This window comes from Brassica oleracea, chromosome C3, assembly GCF_000695525.1.
Source record: "Brassica oleracea var. oleracea cultivar TO1000 chromosome C3, BOL, whole genome shotgun sequence".
NCBI classification, from domain to species: Eukaryota; Viridiplantae; Streptophyta; class Magnoliopsida; order Brassicales; family Brassicaceae; genus Brassica; species Brassica oleracea.
Genome location: NC_027750.1, coordinates 42,777,884 through 42,790,973, shown reverse-complemented (window position 1 = coordinate 42,790,973; position 13,090 = coordinate 42,777,884). Strand labels below are relative to the sequence as shown.

Here is a 13,090-nt window from a genome sequence, read left to right as displayed (position 1 = left end):
TTCTGATCTACAATAGCGTTTAATTAATGTTATTAAATATTATTTAATAGCGTTTTATTAATGCGATTAAATATTATTTAATAGCGTTTCTAAAATGCTATAGTTAATATTACTATAGCAGTTATATAAGTGATATTGTTTCTATACTCTATTTATTATGCAATTTTGTTACGGTAATATAAACTTATATATATTTTATATATATAAATATTTTTTAATATATTTAGACACATAAATTTGGGATTTAGAAAATAGACATTTTATTAAAATAAGATACAAAAATTTAAAAATTCAACATTACATGAAACTTATAATTTATGACAAAGTACTAAAACATGCATAGTTCAAAATTTCACAACTCATCACTCATATGAAAACAACCTTATCAGTAGGCCACGCTACTGTTCTTCCTACTGCATCAGCTATGACTTCAACTTCAGAGTTTGGTCTCCACACTCGTGCATCATCGATCTTGGAAACCTCTACCCATACCTTTGAAGCATTGGGACCTAAAGGGATGAAATGAACTTTGTCCGCTGGATCTGTTGAAAACACACGACCCCAGGCAACTGTCTGTCCAGAGTTATCACAGTCCAAAAGAGCACACTTCTGTTTACCAACTTTGTTGCTACTACCAGTGCTGTTACTAGTACTCTAGAAGACAAAAAAATGACAAACACAACACATTGATCACAATAACATCACAGAATTGCAACATATCGAAGACAAATTAACAAGTTTATGAAGCTTACCTGATTAGATTTCTTGGTTGATTCAGCTATAGTATCAGATAGTCGTGTCCTATCAATTGGCCAAGCAATGATCTCATGTAGTGCATCACCCATCTTTGACATTCCAGGCGCTGGTCTCCATAGGAAAGCAGAATTTTTTACAACTACTTCAACTTTAATAACTGCAGCATTCGGTCCAAGCGGAATATCGTTCACCAATTTGTTAGGTTCAGTTGACAACAGTACACCCTGAGCAATCAACTCATCTTCTACATTCCAGTAATCAAATATTTGTACTCTTCCTACTGATGCATCCATAGTCTAATGAAGCGTCCAAAATATATAGAAATTAGTAATCTATTCAATGTGAATATGAAAAGAGCACAAGCAATTTCATTTTACCTCTGACCTGACAGTGTTAGCATGTTTTGAGACGTCAATATCATCGTCCAATATTAACTTGTCAGATGGCCATGCAATTTTAACTCCTACAGCTTCAGCAAGTGATCCAATACTTGTAGTTGGTCTCCAGACACATGCATCTTGGACTGTTACAGAGTTGACAACTACAGCTGCCGCATTAGGACCCAGGGGAATTCGACCAATCTTATATGTGGGTTCACTTGAGTAGTATTCTCCTTCACCTACAACCACATCATCAGTCGAAATCCAATCCAATAGCTGGCACCTTATTCCTCTCTTGCTAACATCGCTTCTTTCAGAACTAGAAACATCTTCTTTTTGTGTCTAGGAAGTTTATCAAAACAAAAAAAAAGACAAGTAAGAATCATATTGAAACACCAAAGTGAAAATAATGAAACAAGTGTATAAGAAAGTTACCTTTTTACCAGCTAAGTCTATAACCACATTTTGCAACTTTTCAAGCTTGGTAATTAATTCCGCTTGCGTAGCTTCAATCTTCTGGACATGTAAGTCTCTAACCTGTAAGTAAGCCATCTTCGTAATAGTAGCCCCTCTGCCCATCCCCCTAACTCTTCCTGGTCTCTCTTTTCCAAGAACTTGACTTACAGCATCTTCTCCAATGTTATCCGAGGAGTTTGAATCCATTTCACTGTCAATTGTCTTAATCTTTTCCTGCAAAGAAAAAACGTAGACATTATGAAATTGTCTTCAACCTTAAGTAATAAGAATTCATAATATTCTTACAATAGTTTCAGTGTGTTCTTCATTCACGGGTCTCCCATCTGAACGTGTATGTCCTGCTACCCAAACCCTAGTTCTTGTAACTTTCCTAGGATCATCGCTGTTTCTTTTCTACAAGTTCGATCAAGTACGTGTAAATAAAATCATTACTTTCACAACTTCCCAATTAAAAAAATAAGACAAACATACCATCTCATGAGCTAGGCGAGTCATGCCTTTTCGGTTTGTTGTGAGCGGAATTTGAATCTTCCTGAGTGTCATGTATTTATCACTTTGTGCCTATTAACACCAACCGTCAGATGACATAACTATTATCTAAAAACATCGTATAAGTAATCAAGCATCATTAACTATAACCTTAAAATATGTGGTGCATCTAGCTTTCACCCAACTGTTCCAAGCAGATGAAGATTGGATGTTGCTAGGCTTAATCTTATGTATTTGAACCTTGTTTTTAGTCGCTCGGACTATAGAAGTGAGCCTAGATTTTGAGGCCCTCCACAAACAACCCATCTGCTTAAAGACTGCATCTTTTTGCCATTCTCTGTCAAGTTGAATCTTCCCTGTCAAATATTGAAGCGTTATACACTAAAACAGTCAAAACTAATACTCCATCAAAAAAACTTATAAAAATAACCTGAATTTCTTCCCACAAAGCGTCTTTTGTCTTTTCTTCGAGGTGTCTCCAGTCATCTAGCAATACTGGCACATGCTCCCTCACAAGAGGACCAAGAAAGGAGGAGAGTGTCACTGATCCACTACCGACATGCTCACCTATGGAGTTGAACTCTACATCTACCTTGTCCTCTGCATTTTTTGCCACTTCATTTTAGTTGGACCCCTTGTCTTCTTTTTTTTGTTCTCGGATTGCTGTGTCTGAGTGTCAAAGGTGTTGGAGACTCCATTGCTTGAAGCTGGGATGGGTTCTTCTTCTTCAGTTGGTGAATGTTGATCCACTTCTACGTCTTGTGCCTCTTCCTCAGTCGATTCTTTAGCAGCAAATGTGTGTACACTCTCTTCCCTTTCATCAACCTTTGTAGCATTCTTCTTTTGTTTCTTATGAACTGAAGACACTACAGGACTCGCATCAATACCTGCTTGGCGCCTACTACGACGGTTTTGATCATTAACAGCTTGAGATTTCATCATAGAAGATTACCTGAAACAAAACTAGAATTTTTAGTATTAAACATCAACAAGAACACCTTCACAGTCATCCCTAACACAGAAACTCTCGTCATCAGATTGATATTCTATATCTTCAATTGGCTGGATCGATGGTTCATAATCGAACCTCTCTTCTGTCTCTAACTCATGGCATCCTCTTGGTGGTGCCCGCATAACAACATACCAAGGTGAGCTTTCATCTTCTCTTGAATAGAAGACCTGTTTAGCTTGCGATGGCAGAATGTAAGGATCATTTGCAAATGATGACTGGTTCATATTGAGATTCACAAGTGTGAAACCTTCTTCCTCTTTAACTCCTTTCCCTTTGTGAGCCCAACTACACTTAAACAGGGGAACTTGGAACATGTGGTAGTCCAGCAGTATGATATCCTTTATCACTCCATAGTAAGCTAGCATGTCCGCCATTTGCTTGGAATCTTTAGCACTAGCTCGACACATTGAAAATGCTTCATATGTAACCCCACTGTTCTGTGTATTGCGCTTGACATCATCAGAATGGTATCGATGTCCATTAACTACATATCCCTTGTATGTGTGAGCAATATTTCTTGGTCCAAAAGCAAGCCATCTCAGCCTTTTCAAATGTTCCTTCGAGTTATTAGGTATCTAAATAACATGAAACAAAAAACAATCCATAATCATACAAAATCTAAAGATTAAAGCATATTATAAGCTCATTTACCTTATCTTTTATCCACTGTGGGAACCTCTCTGTATGGTATTTCCACAATAGAGTTTCATTTTTTGCGCATCTTTCATCTGTAGCTTGCAGTTCTTCCAAATGCAACATGCTTTCTTTAAGTTAGATGATGAATAAAATAGTTCAACTCTATATATCTAACTGCTGTTTTACTTACTCAATATACGGATCCATGACTGCTGTATTCATGAGGATATAACGATGAGCAGTCTCTCTCTCCTTATCTGTTAGGGTTACTTCTGTAGCTTTCTGCAGTGGTCTGCCTTCAAGGACATTCTCAGTTGCCTCAATATCTTCATTTCTATTAATTGCTTCTTTGACTGGAACAGATTTTCGAAGGAACTCCATACAAAATGCAATGCATTCACTAGACAAATATCCCTCAGCCATACAAACTTCGGGTCTTGCAAAATTCTTGACATAAGCCTTTAGTGTCTTCATATATCTACATATCAGTAAATATATTTTTAGTTATATTATTGAAGTATACGGCAAAGACAAAAAAAATTACCTCTCAAACGGATACATCCATCTGAAGTGTACAGGGCCACCCAAGCGTGCTTCTTTTGCTAGATGGAGTGGAAGGTGAAACATAATGTCGAACAGTGGAAAGAACCTCTCCAACTGGCACATTGTTTCCACAATCTCAGCTTCTAGTGTCAATAGCTTCTTTGGATCAATAACTCGTTGGCAAAGTCTGTTGAAGTAGTTGCAGATACGATTTACAGCTATCCGAGGTCCTTTTGGCAATAAATCTCTCAATGCCACAGGAAAAAAGTTCTGCAAAAGAACATGATGGTCATGTGACTTCATGCTGCCGATATTGGGAGGATCCAATGAGACACAGTTGGATATATTTGCACAATATCCATCAGGGCCTCTAAAGTTGGATAGTCGTCTACAGAATTGCCTTTTTTCTTCCTTGGAAAGCCAGAAGGCAGCTGGAAGCAAGTAAGTTCTCTTCCCACGTTTCTCTGGATGTAAGATGCTCCTGATTCCCATGTCTTGTAAATCTTTTCTTGCTTTCAATCCATCCTTTGATTTTGCGTTATTCATAAGAATAGATAGTAGTGCGTCAGAGACATTCTTCTCGACTAGCATAACATCTATGTTATGTCTCACAGGCATATCCTGCCAACATTATGTAGAGTTAATTATCAGAAAACAAAGAAGATAGACCTTTTTCAGAAAATAAATTCAGAAAGTTAAATTTAAGTGTAAAGTAGAATGTACCTTCCAATAAGGTAAGTCAAAGAAGATAGACCTTTTTTTCCACCTCCATAAATCATCATCTTCTTCAATTTCTTCAGCTGAAATGACATCATCATCATCATCTTCTGCTTCAGCCCTTTTTCGCTTCCCTTTTTTAGATAATGGTCTTCCAAAATCATTTATAAATTCTCTAACGCTTTCAAATATTTCTTTCCCACTCTGAATCCTCTTTGAAACACCAAGCTCCACTGTGTTGTCAAACCAACCCTTTCTACGTCTGTAGGGATGACAAGGCATGAGGCGCTTCCTGTTGCCCATATAAACATGTTTTCGACCAAACTTAATCCACCTATGCGGTGTCTCCTTCCCACATACATTACATGCTTGCTTCCGCTTAACTTTACATCCAGCTAATGTCCCCAAACCTGGGTAGTCTGTGATACTCCACAACAACATAGCTCTTAAATTAAAACTCTCCTTCTTAAAGGAATCATAAACTTCAATACCTTCGGTCCACAAGTCCTTGAGGTCCTCTATCAGTGGCTGTAGATAGACGTCAATGTTGTTACTAGGAGCTGTGGGTCCAGGTATCAACATTGTCAACATAACGTTCTCTGCTTTCATGCACTGAGTTGGAGCCATATTGTAGTTGACTAAGAGAACAGACCATGTGTTGTACTTGGTGTTTTGGTCGAGAATGGATTTATCCCATCAGTAGAAAGACCTAGTCTAAGGTTTCTTGCTTCAGAAGCAAATTCCAGCTTTTTATCGTTTATCTGAACCCAAGTCAAAGAATCCACAGGATGCCGCATAGATCCATCTTCAGTTGCATTGTTGAAGTGCCAACACAAATCCTCGGCCAACCGTTTTGATCTAAACATCCTTTTGAATCTGTCTTTTATAGGAAAATATCTAAGCACCTTACATGGAACTCCTTTCTTCTCCTCACCAGTGTGCTTATCCCTTTCCCATCTTGATTCACTACATCTTGGAACTAACTCCGCATACTGTTTCCTATAAAGTATACAATCGTTTTTGCAGGCGTGGATGACATCATAACCAAAACCAAACACTTTTAAGAACTTCTTCATCTCATCCGTAGACTTAGGTAGAACATTATCCTGAGGTAGCATGTCATGAACTAATGTCAGTAGCTGGTCGAAATAGCTCTCTGACATCCCACTCTTGACCTTTATCCGGTAAAGTCCCATGATAGCAGCAACCTTGGTGTATTTCTGACATGTCGGGTACAGTGGAGTTTCTGCATCATCTAACTTCTTCCTAAACTCGTCCTCTTCTGGCCTGTCAATACCGTCAAAATCCTCTGCATTCTGCTTCTCAGATGGTTGATTGCCATCGCTCGCCATGAAAGCTGTCCTGATCAACTCATAAGCCTCATTTTCAGACGTCTGAACATCAGCTATCTTATCAGGCCTTATATCCCCATGTTTACTCCAATACTTACATCTCTTGTACTTCTGATCCATCCCTCTAATCACGAGATGTTTAAAAACTGTCTCACTTGCTTGATGGCAGACATTGCGACAATCAACGAAAGGGCAGAACATTTCAACTGGATCACCCAATCGTCTTGCTGAATAAGAAACAAACTCACTAGCACCTTGCTCATACTCGAGACTATTCCTGTCAGATGTTAGCAAATGATAAATAAAAATTCAGAATCACAATTTCATGAATGAAATCAATAAAGATGTGCAAAACACAGTTAAATTAATACCTTGGTAACAATACCCAAGCTTTATCCATGGCACAACAGCTCTGACCAAATGTATATAAAAACACTAACTATTATGCCTCAAGAACACACAAAGAAATATTATGGAAGAATCAGTATAAATCGGATTGATTTTACCTGAGAAAAATGTCTTCTCTTTTGTTTAAACGAGCTGAATAATAAAATCAATGCTATAAAATCAATTGAAACAAAATCAAAAGCTATAGCCAAACCCAAAAAAATACACGACAAGTACCTTTCTCGGAAAATCTGAATCAAAATCTCCCTGCAAAAGAGTAATGGACCGAATCAATTGAACATGCAACCCTAAATAAAAATAAACGATTTGTTTATCAGATACAAAAAAAAACATATCTAACATCGACTGTACCTATGATTCAGAATCGAACAATTCTTGTGTGTTTAAAGCTTCTGGAAAACCATATCGACGAGATTGAAATAGGAGCAGAATCTAGATAGAGATGAGATTTATGTGTTATAGATGATATTAATGTGTTAGAGTGAGAATCGTAGAGAATCGTGAAAATGTTCGAGACGAAGAGATAGAGGAGATAGAGGAACAGAAAAAAAAATAATTAAAAATTGGTAAGCCCGGGCAAATGAAAACTTTTCCGCCTAAATTATACGTAGCGCTTCCACCTAAAGTGCTAAGTAAACTGCCTATTAAAATTCTTAAAAATTCGGCCCAACCAAAGATAGCGTTTACAATTTTATAAACGCTATCTAAACCCAATTATGTATCAACCATAGCATAAACAAAAAACCCGCTATCCTACTACGCTATAAAAACCCTCTTTTCTTGTAGTGTATGTTGATGAGGGTAATCCTACTTACATATGTGAGTACTGTAAGGCTAAAATGTGGTATGGTGAACGTCTAGACCGAAAGACGAGAACAAAGAAGAATCCTATTTTTTCTCTATGTTGTGGACAAGGCCAAGTCAAGCTGCCTATGTTGAGAGAAAGTCCGTTAGTTATAAAACAACTGCTTTATGGGAAAGATGAGAAAAGTCGTTACTACCACAAAAACTTAAGAGCATTGAACATGCTGTTTTCATTTACTTCTCTCGGTGGTAAGGTTGATCGCTCTATTCCTAATGGTGTTGGTCCAAAAACTTTTACATTGCAAGGGGAAAACTACCATTTGATGGGCAGTATGAAACCAGATCTTGGTGATTCAGCTAAGTTTTCTCAGCTATACATCGTCGACATTGAAAGCGAGGTTGATGATAGAGACTCGGTAATGAGGTATTGACGATAATTTACAATTATGAGCTACAACTTATGTGTCCCTGACGTGTTCAATGATAAATTTTAATTTTATTTCCTTGCAGAAAGTACAACACATAAGTAGATAAAAGTGAAGAAGCAGGCCAGGAGAAAACAGATTATTGAGGATATCATCAAAGTTCTTGACGATGTTAATCCCTATGTGAAGCAGTTTAGGCAGGCACGTGAGAGATTGAGCATGGAACCTAATGAGAAGTTTCATATGAGGATTGTGAGTAATCGTGAGAAAGATGAATGGACGTATGATACTCCAACCGCGTCTGAAGTGTCTGCTTTAATTCTTGGAGACTTCAATTTGGAGATGGATAGGCGTGACATTGTTTTACAAGAGAAACAGACTCGCTGGTTAAAAAGGATTAGTGAGATACATCCTTCTTATCTTGCACTTCAGTATCCTCTTATTTTAACCCATGGAGAAGATGGATTCAGACTTGGAATTAAAAAATGAGATTATCCTGCTACTGATAAACTAAAGAGAAAGGATATAAGTAAGAGGCAGTGGTTTGCTTTTCGTCTATTTGAGAGGGATGGCGAGTGTCAAACTCTTCTACACTCGAGGAGATTATTTCAGCAGTTTTTGGTTGATGCATTCACGACTATTGAGACCAACCGGCTCTGTTTTTTAAAGCTGAATCAGAAATGTTTGAGGTCTGACAGCTACGACTCAATTAAGCAGGCTGAGAATGGAGGCAAAGTTGATATGAATGATCAAGGTGCTCGATTTGTTTTGCATGCTTCTTTCACTGGTTCACCAAGATACATGAAGAATAACTATCTAGATGCAATAGCCATTTGTAAACATTTTGGTTTCCCAGATCTGTTCATCACCTTTACATGCAACCCTAAATGGCCAGAAATTACAAGATATCTGCTCTAGCGGAATTTGAATGCAGAGGATAAGCCAGAAATCATTTCTCGAGTATTCAAGATGAAGTTGGATTCACTAATGACAGATTTGACTGACAATGAAATCTTAGGGAAAACAGTGGCATGTAAGTTATATTTTATTTGTGTTGTTCACTATAAATATATGGTCGCATATGTTTAAATATTTCCTGACATGAAAATTGTTATTGAATGCATGCAGCAATGTATATTGTTGAGTTCCAGAAACGTGGATTGCCGCATGCGCACATTTTGTAATTCATGCATCCCAGTTCTAAATTCTCTACGACTGACCATATTGACCAGACCATTTCAGCAGAGATTCCAGACAAAACAGAAGATCCAGATCTCTATGAAGTGATTAAAGACATGATGATTCATGGCCCTTGTGGAGTTGTCAATTTGAAATCACCATGTATGGAGAATGGAAAATGTTCTAAACTATTTCCAAAGGCATTTGCAACTAGAACCACTGTTAATAAAGAGGGCTTCCCAGTTTACAGGAGACGGGATAATGGTCATTTTGTTGAAAAGAAAGGTTTCAAGTGCGACAACAGATATGTTATACCATATAATAGAACTCTGTCCCTTATGTACAGAGCTCATATTAATCTGGAGTGGTGTAATTAGTCTGGATCTATCAAGTACTTATTCAAGTACATCAATAAGGGACAAGATCGGATTACTGCTACGGTTGAGGAGCCAAAAGAAGGAGGTTCTTTGGAGAACAACGACGTGAACCAGAAAGCAAACCAAGAAAACAAAAATGAAATAAAAGACTTTTTTGATGGCAGGTACTTCTTTTTATACGTCTGGTTTTTCAGTGTAGTGTGATCTTAGGTGAAACATATGTTGTTATTTAACAGTTTATTTATTTCTTTGTCAGATACGTCTCTGCTTGTGAATCTTCATGGAGAACTCTTAAGTTTCCTATTCATTACAGATCAGTACCAGTTGAGAAATTTCAGTTTCATTTGCCAGGGAAGCATATTATTATCTTTAAGGACGATGACACATATGAGGAAGCAAGTCGCATGTTGATTCAGAATATGTATATGATGGCTTGGTTTGAGTTGAACAAGGTTAGCTCCGCTGCTAGAAATCTAACTTTAGCTGAAACTCCAACAAGGTTTATTTGGAACAAAAAAGATAGAAAATTGCAAGAAAGGAAAAGAGGTTTCAGCATTGGGAGAATTAACTATGCCCCCAAGAAGTTTGAGGAAGCATATTTCCTACGTATGTTGCTGAATATAGTTCGTGGACCAACATGCTTTGATGACATAAAGACCTTTAACCATGTGCTTTATCCTACGTACAAAGAAGCATGTTTTGCTCGTGGTTTATTAGACGATGATCAATAATACATTGATGATATTATCAGGTCAAGCTATTCGTGTTCTGTATCCTGTCTGCGACATTCCTTTGTTGTCATGCTCATGTCCTTGACTTTATCAAAGCCATAAAGCGTCTGGGAAAATACATGGGAGTTTCTTTCAGATGACATTCAGTATATGCAGAGGAAACATTTTAAAAGACCAGGTTATTTATCCTTTCAATTCATCTGGTTTCCAGTTGACATGCTTTCAATATATTATGCATTGTTAGTTTTAACATACATCATTCATTTGTGCAGGGTTGTGTCTAAGTGATGCTGAAAAAAAGGAAGGATCCCTAATGGAGATTGAAAAGATTTTGAAAAGTAATGGAACTTCACTATCAAATTGGAAAAAAATGGCTAAACCCTTTCGCGATGTTACTGATAGTCAAAATGTTTTGATTCTTGATGAGCTAAGCTACAACCGTGAAGAGTTTAGGGAAGAACATGATAAAGACATCTTAAAGATGACTGATGAGCAGAGGAAAATTTACGAGGAAATTATTGATGCAGTTATAGGAAAGAGAGGCGGTGTTTTCTTTGTTTATGGACTTGGTGGAACTGGAAAGACGTTTTTGTGGAGATTATTATTTGCTGCTATTAGATCCAGGGGTGAGATTGTGTTGAATGTTGCCTCAAGTGGTATTACTTCGCTTCTGTTACAAGGAGGAAGGACTGCGCATTCTAGATTCGGTATACCAATCAATCCTGATGAGTTCTCTCTGTGTAATTTGCCACCAGGGACTGATGCTGCTAATTTGGTTAAAGAAGCCTCACTAATAATTTGGGATGAAGCGCCGATGATGAGCAAGCATTGTTTTCACTCATTGGATAGGAGCTTAGCAGACATTATGAGGAGTACAGAAAATAAGCCATTTGCTGGCAAAGTTGTTGTCTTAGGCGGGGATTTCAGGCAAGTGTTGCATGTTATTAATGGTGGATCGAGGGCTGAAATTGTGTTGAATTCTCTAAATTACTCTTATCTGTGGAGACATTGCAAAGTACTGAAACTAACAAAGAATATGAGGTTGTTGTCAACTGATTTGACTGCAGAAGAGCTGAAAGAACTTGAAGCATTTTCGCAGTGGATATTGGATGTTGGAGATGGAGTAGCTGGTGAGCCTAATGATGGTGATGCACTAATTCACTATTCCAGATGAGTTTCTGATTATGGATACAAAAGATCCTATAGAATCCATTAGCAAAGAAGTTTATGGAGATGCAACAGCTCTGCAGCAGCAGAAAGATCCTATTTTTTCCAAGAGAGAGCTATTCTATGCCCGACAAATGAGGACATGAAAAATATAAATCAGCATATACTGGATACACTTGATGGTAATTACATTTTTATTGCATAATTTTTGGTTATCGGTTTGTTTTTAACATCTTAATTCGAGTACAAATTTGTTTGAATTTCAGGTGAGGAGAGAATCTATTTAAGCTCTGGCAGCATAGATCCATCTGATACACGATCTGTTAATGATCAAGCTCTCACATCAGATTTTCTTAACAGTATCAAGGCGTCAGGTTTACCAAATCACAATCTTAGGTTGAAAATTGGATCTCCTGTCATGTTGCTGAGGAATATTGATCATGTTGGAGGACTGATGAATGGAACTAGATAGCAGATTATAGATGTCTGATTTCTGTGTCAAGGCGAGAATTATTACATGAAAGAAAGTTGGTGATGTTGTTTTAATTCCGCGACTGTCCATTACTCCATCAGACAATAAGTTGCCATTCAAGATGAGGAGAAGACAGCTTCCAATATCAGTGGCCTTTGCTATCACGATAAATAAAAGTCAGGGGTAATCTCTCTCACATGTTGGAATATTTCTACCGCGACCAGTCTTTTTTCATGGACAACTCTATGTTGCTATCTCTAGGGTCACATCCAAAAAAGGTTTGAAGATTTTGATTGTTGATGATGATGGAAAGCCTCAGAAACAAACAAGAAATGTTGTTTTCAAAGAGATTTTTCAAAATCCCTGAGTTCGTTTTTTATCCTATACTATGTTTGTTTTTATTTCACAGACAGGTTCTTGTCTTTCACAGCATTAGCGTGTGTGATTACGCTCAGACAATGTGAACTTTAGGATCTCCAAAGTTCAGTATGAAATAAACATTTTCATCTTACATTTTATAGTTCAAAATTAAAGCAAATGTGATGATCATGTCAAACTATAGCAAACATCAAACATCCGTATGTTCCATTTTCCTATCTATCCAGACTCAGTTCCAGTCCTAAAGCAGTAATAATATTAAATTTTCATTCCTAATACAGTACTAATATGATATAAGTAGTACATTACCTTATTTACGTAATAAACTGTTTAATAGCCATGTCTTATCTCAGCACGTCATCTCCATAAACTATTGAAAAAATAAACATTATCAGTTTAACAACCCTGTAAATAGTTACAATTTGTACCTTTGAAGTATTGAGTTTGACATTGTATCTACACTTATGGATACTATAGTGTCCATGTTATTGAGCAAATATACTTATCTTCTGTCGGTATAGGCTGTATTTCACCACGCCTTTCCATTTTATAGCAATTAAAGTATTTACTCAGTGGATCCAACTTCTAAAACAGATAAAAAAAAGAATTAGATATGTATTTGCTTTCTTCTTCATTAATCCTTTAAACATAACGAGATTGGAAAGAAAGACACATATGAGTTTTTGTTCAATTACCCTTTGCGATCTGATGCAGTTCTTCTGTCGGAGCTCTCGCCATCTTCATATCTTATCAAAATCAAACCAGTATACCAATATATGAGTTTGGA

General features: G+C 37.1%; 2 protein-coding genes and 1 pseudogene across 2 annotated transcripts; 1 reads left to right on the top strand and 2 right to left on the bottom strand.

Moving 5' to 3' along the window:
- Positions 1 to 366: 366 nt before the first annotated feature.
- On the bottom strand, positions 367 to 3,865 carry LOC106330672. The gene is made up of 9 exons (XM_013769106.1): positions 3,766 to 3,865; positions 2,533 to 3,689; positions 2,253 to 2,458; positions 2,085 to 2,174; positions 1,899 to 2,006; positions 1,572 to 1,826; positions 1,134 to 1,478; positions 753 to 1,052; positions 367 to 654 (listed from the first exon to the last, which is right to left on the bottom strand). Exons 3-9 carry the CDS (start codon positions 2,406 to 2,408, stop codon positions 367 to 369), a joined length of 1,542 nt encoding a protein of 513 aa, XP_013624560.1. The 5' UTR covers positions 2,409 to 2,458; positions 2,533 to 3,689; positions 3,766 to 3,865.
- On the bottom strand, positions 3,081 to 6,632 carry LOC106330671. The gene is made up of 5 exons (XM_013769105.1): positions 5,502 to 6,632; positions 5,017 to 5,429; positions 4,295 to 4,914; positions 4,021 to 4,228; positions 3,081 to 3,689 (listed from the first exon to the last, which is right to left on the bottom strand). Exons 1-5 carry the CDS (start codon positions 5,635 to 5,637, stop codon positions 3,081 to 3,083), a joined length of 1,986 nt encoding a protein of 661 aa, XP_013624559.1. The 5' UTR covers positions 5,638 to 6,632.
- Positions 6,633 to 8,242: 1,610 nt separating this feature from the next.
- On the top strand, positions 8,243 to 12,292 carry LOC106330670 (annotated as a pseudogene).
- The last annotated feature ends 798 nt before the right edge of the window (positions 12,293 to 13,090 follow it).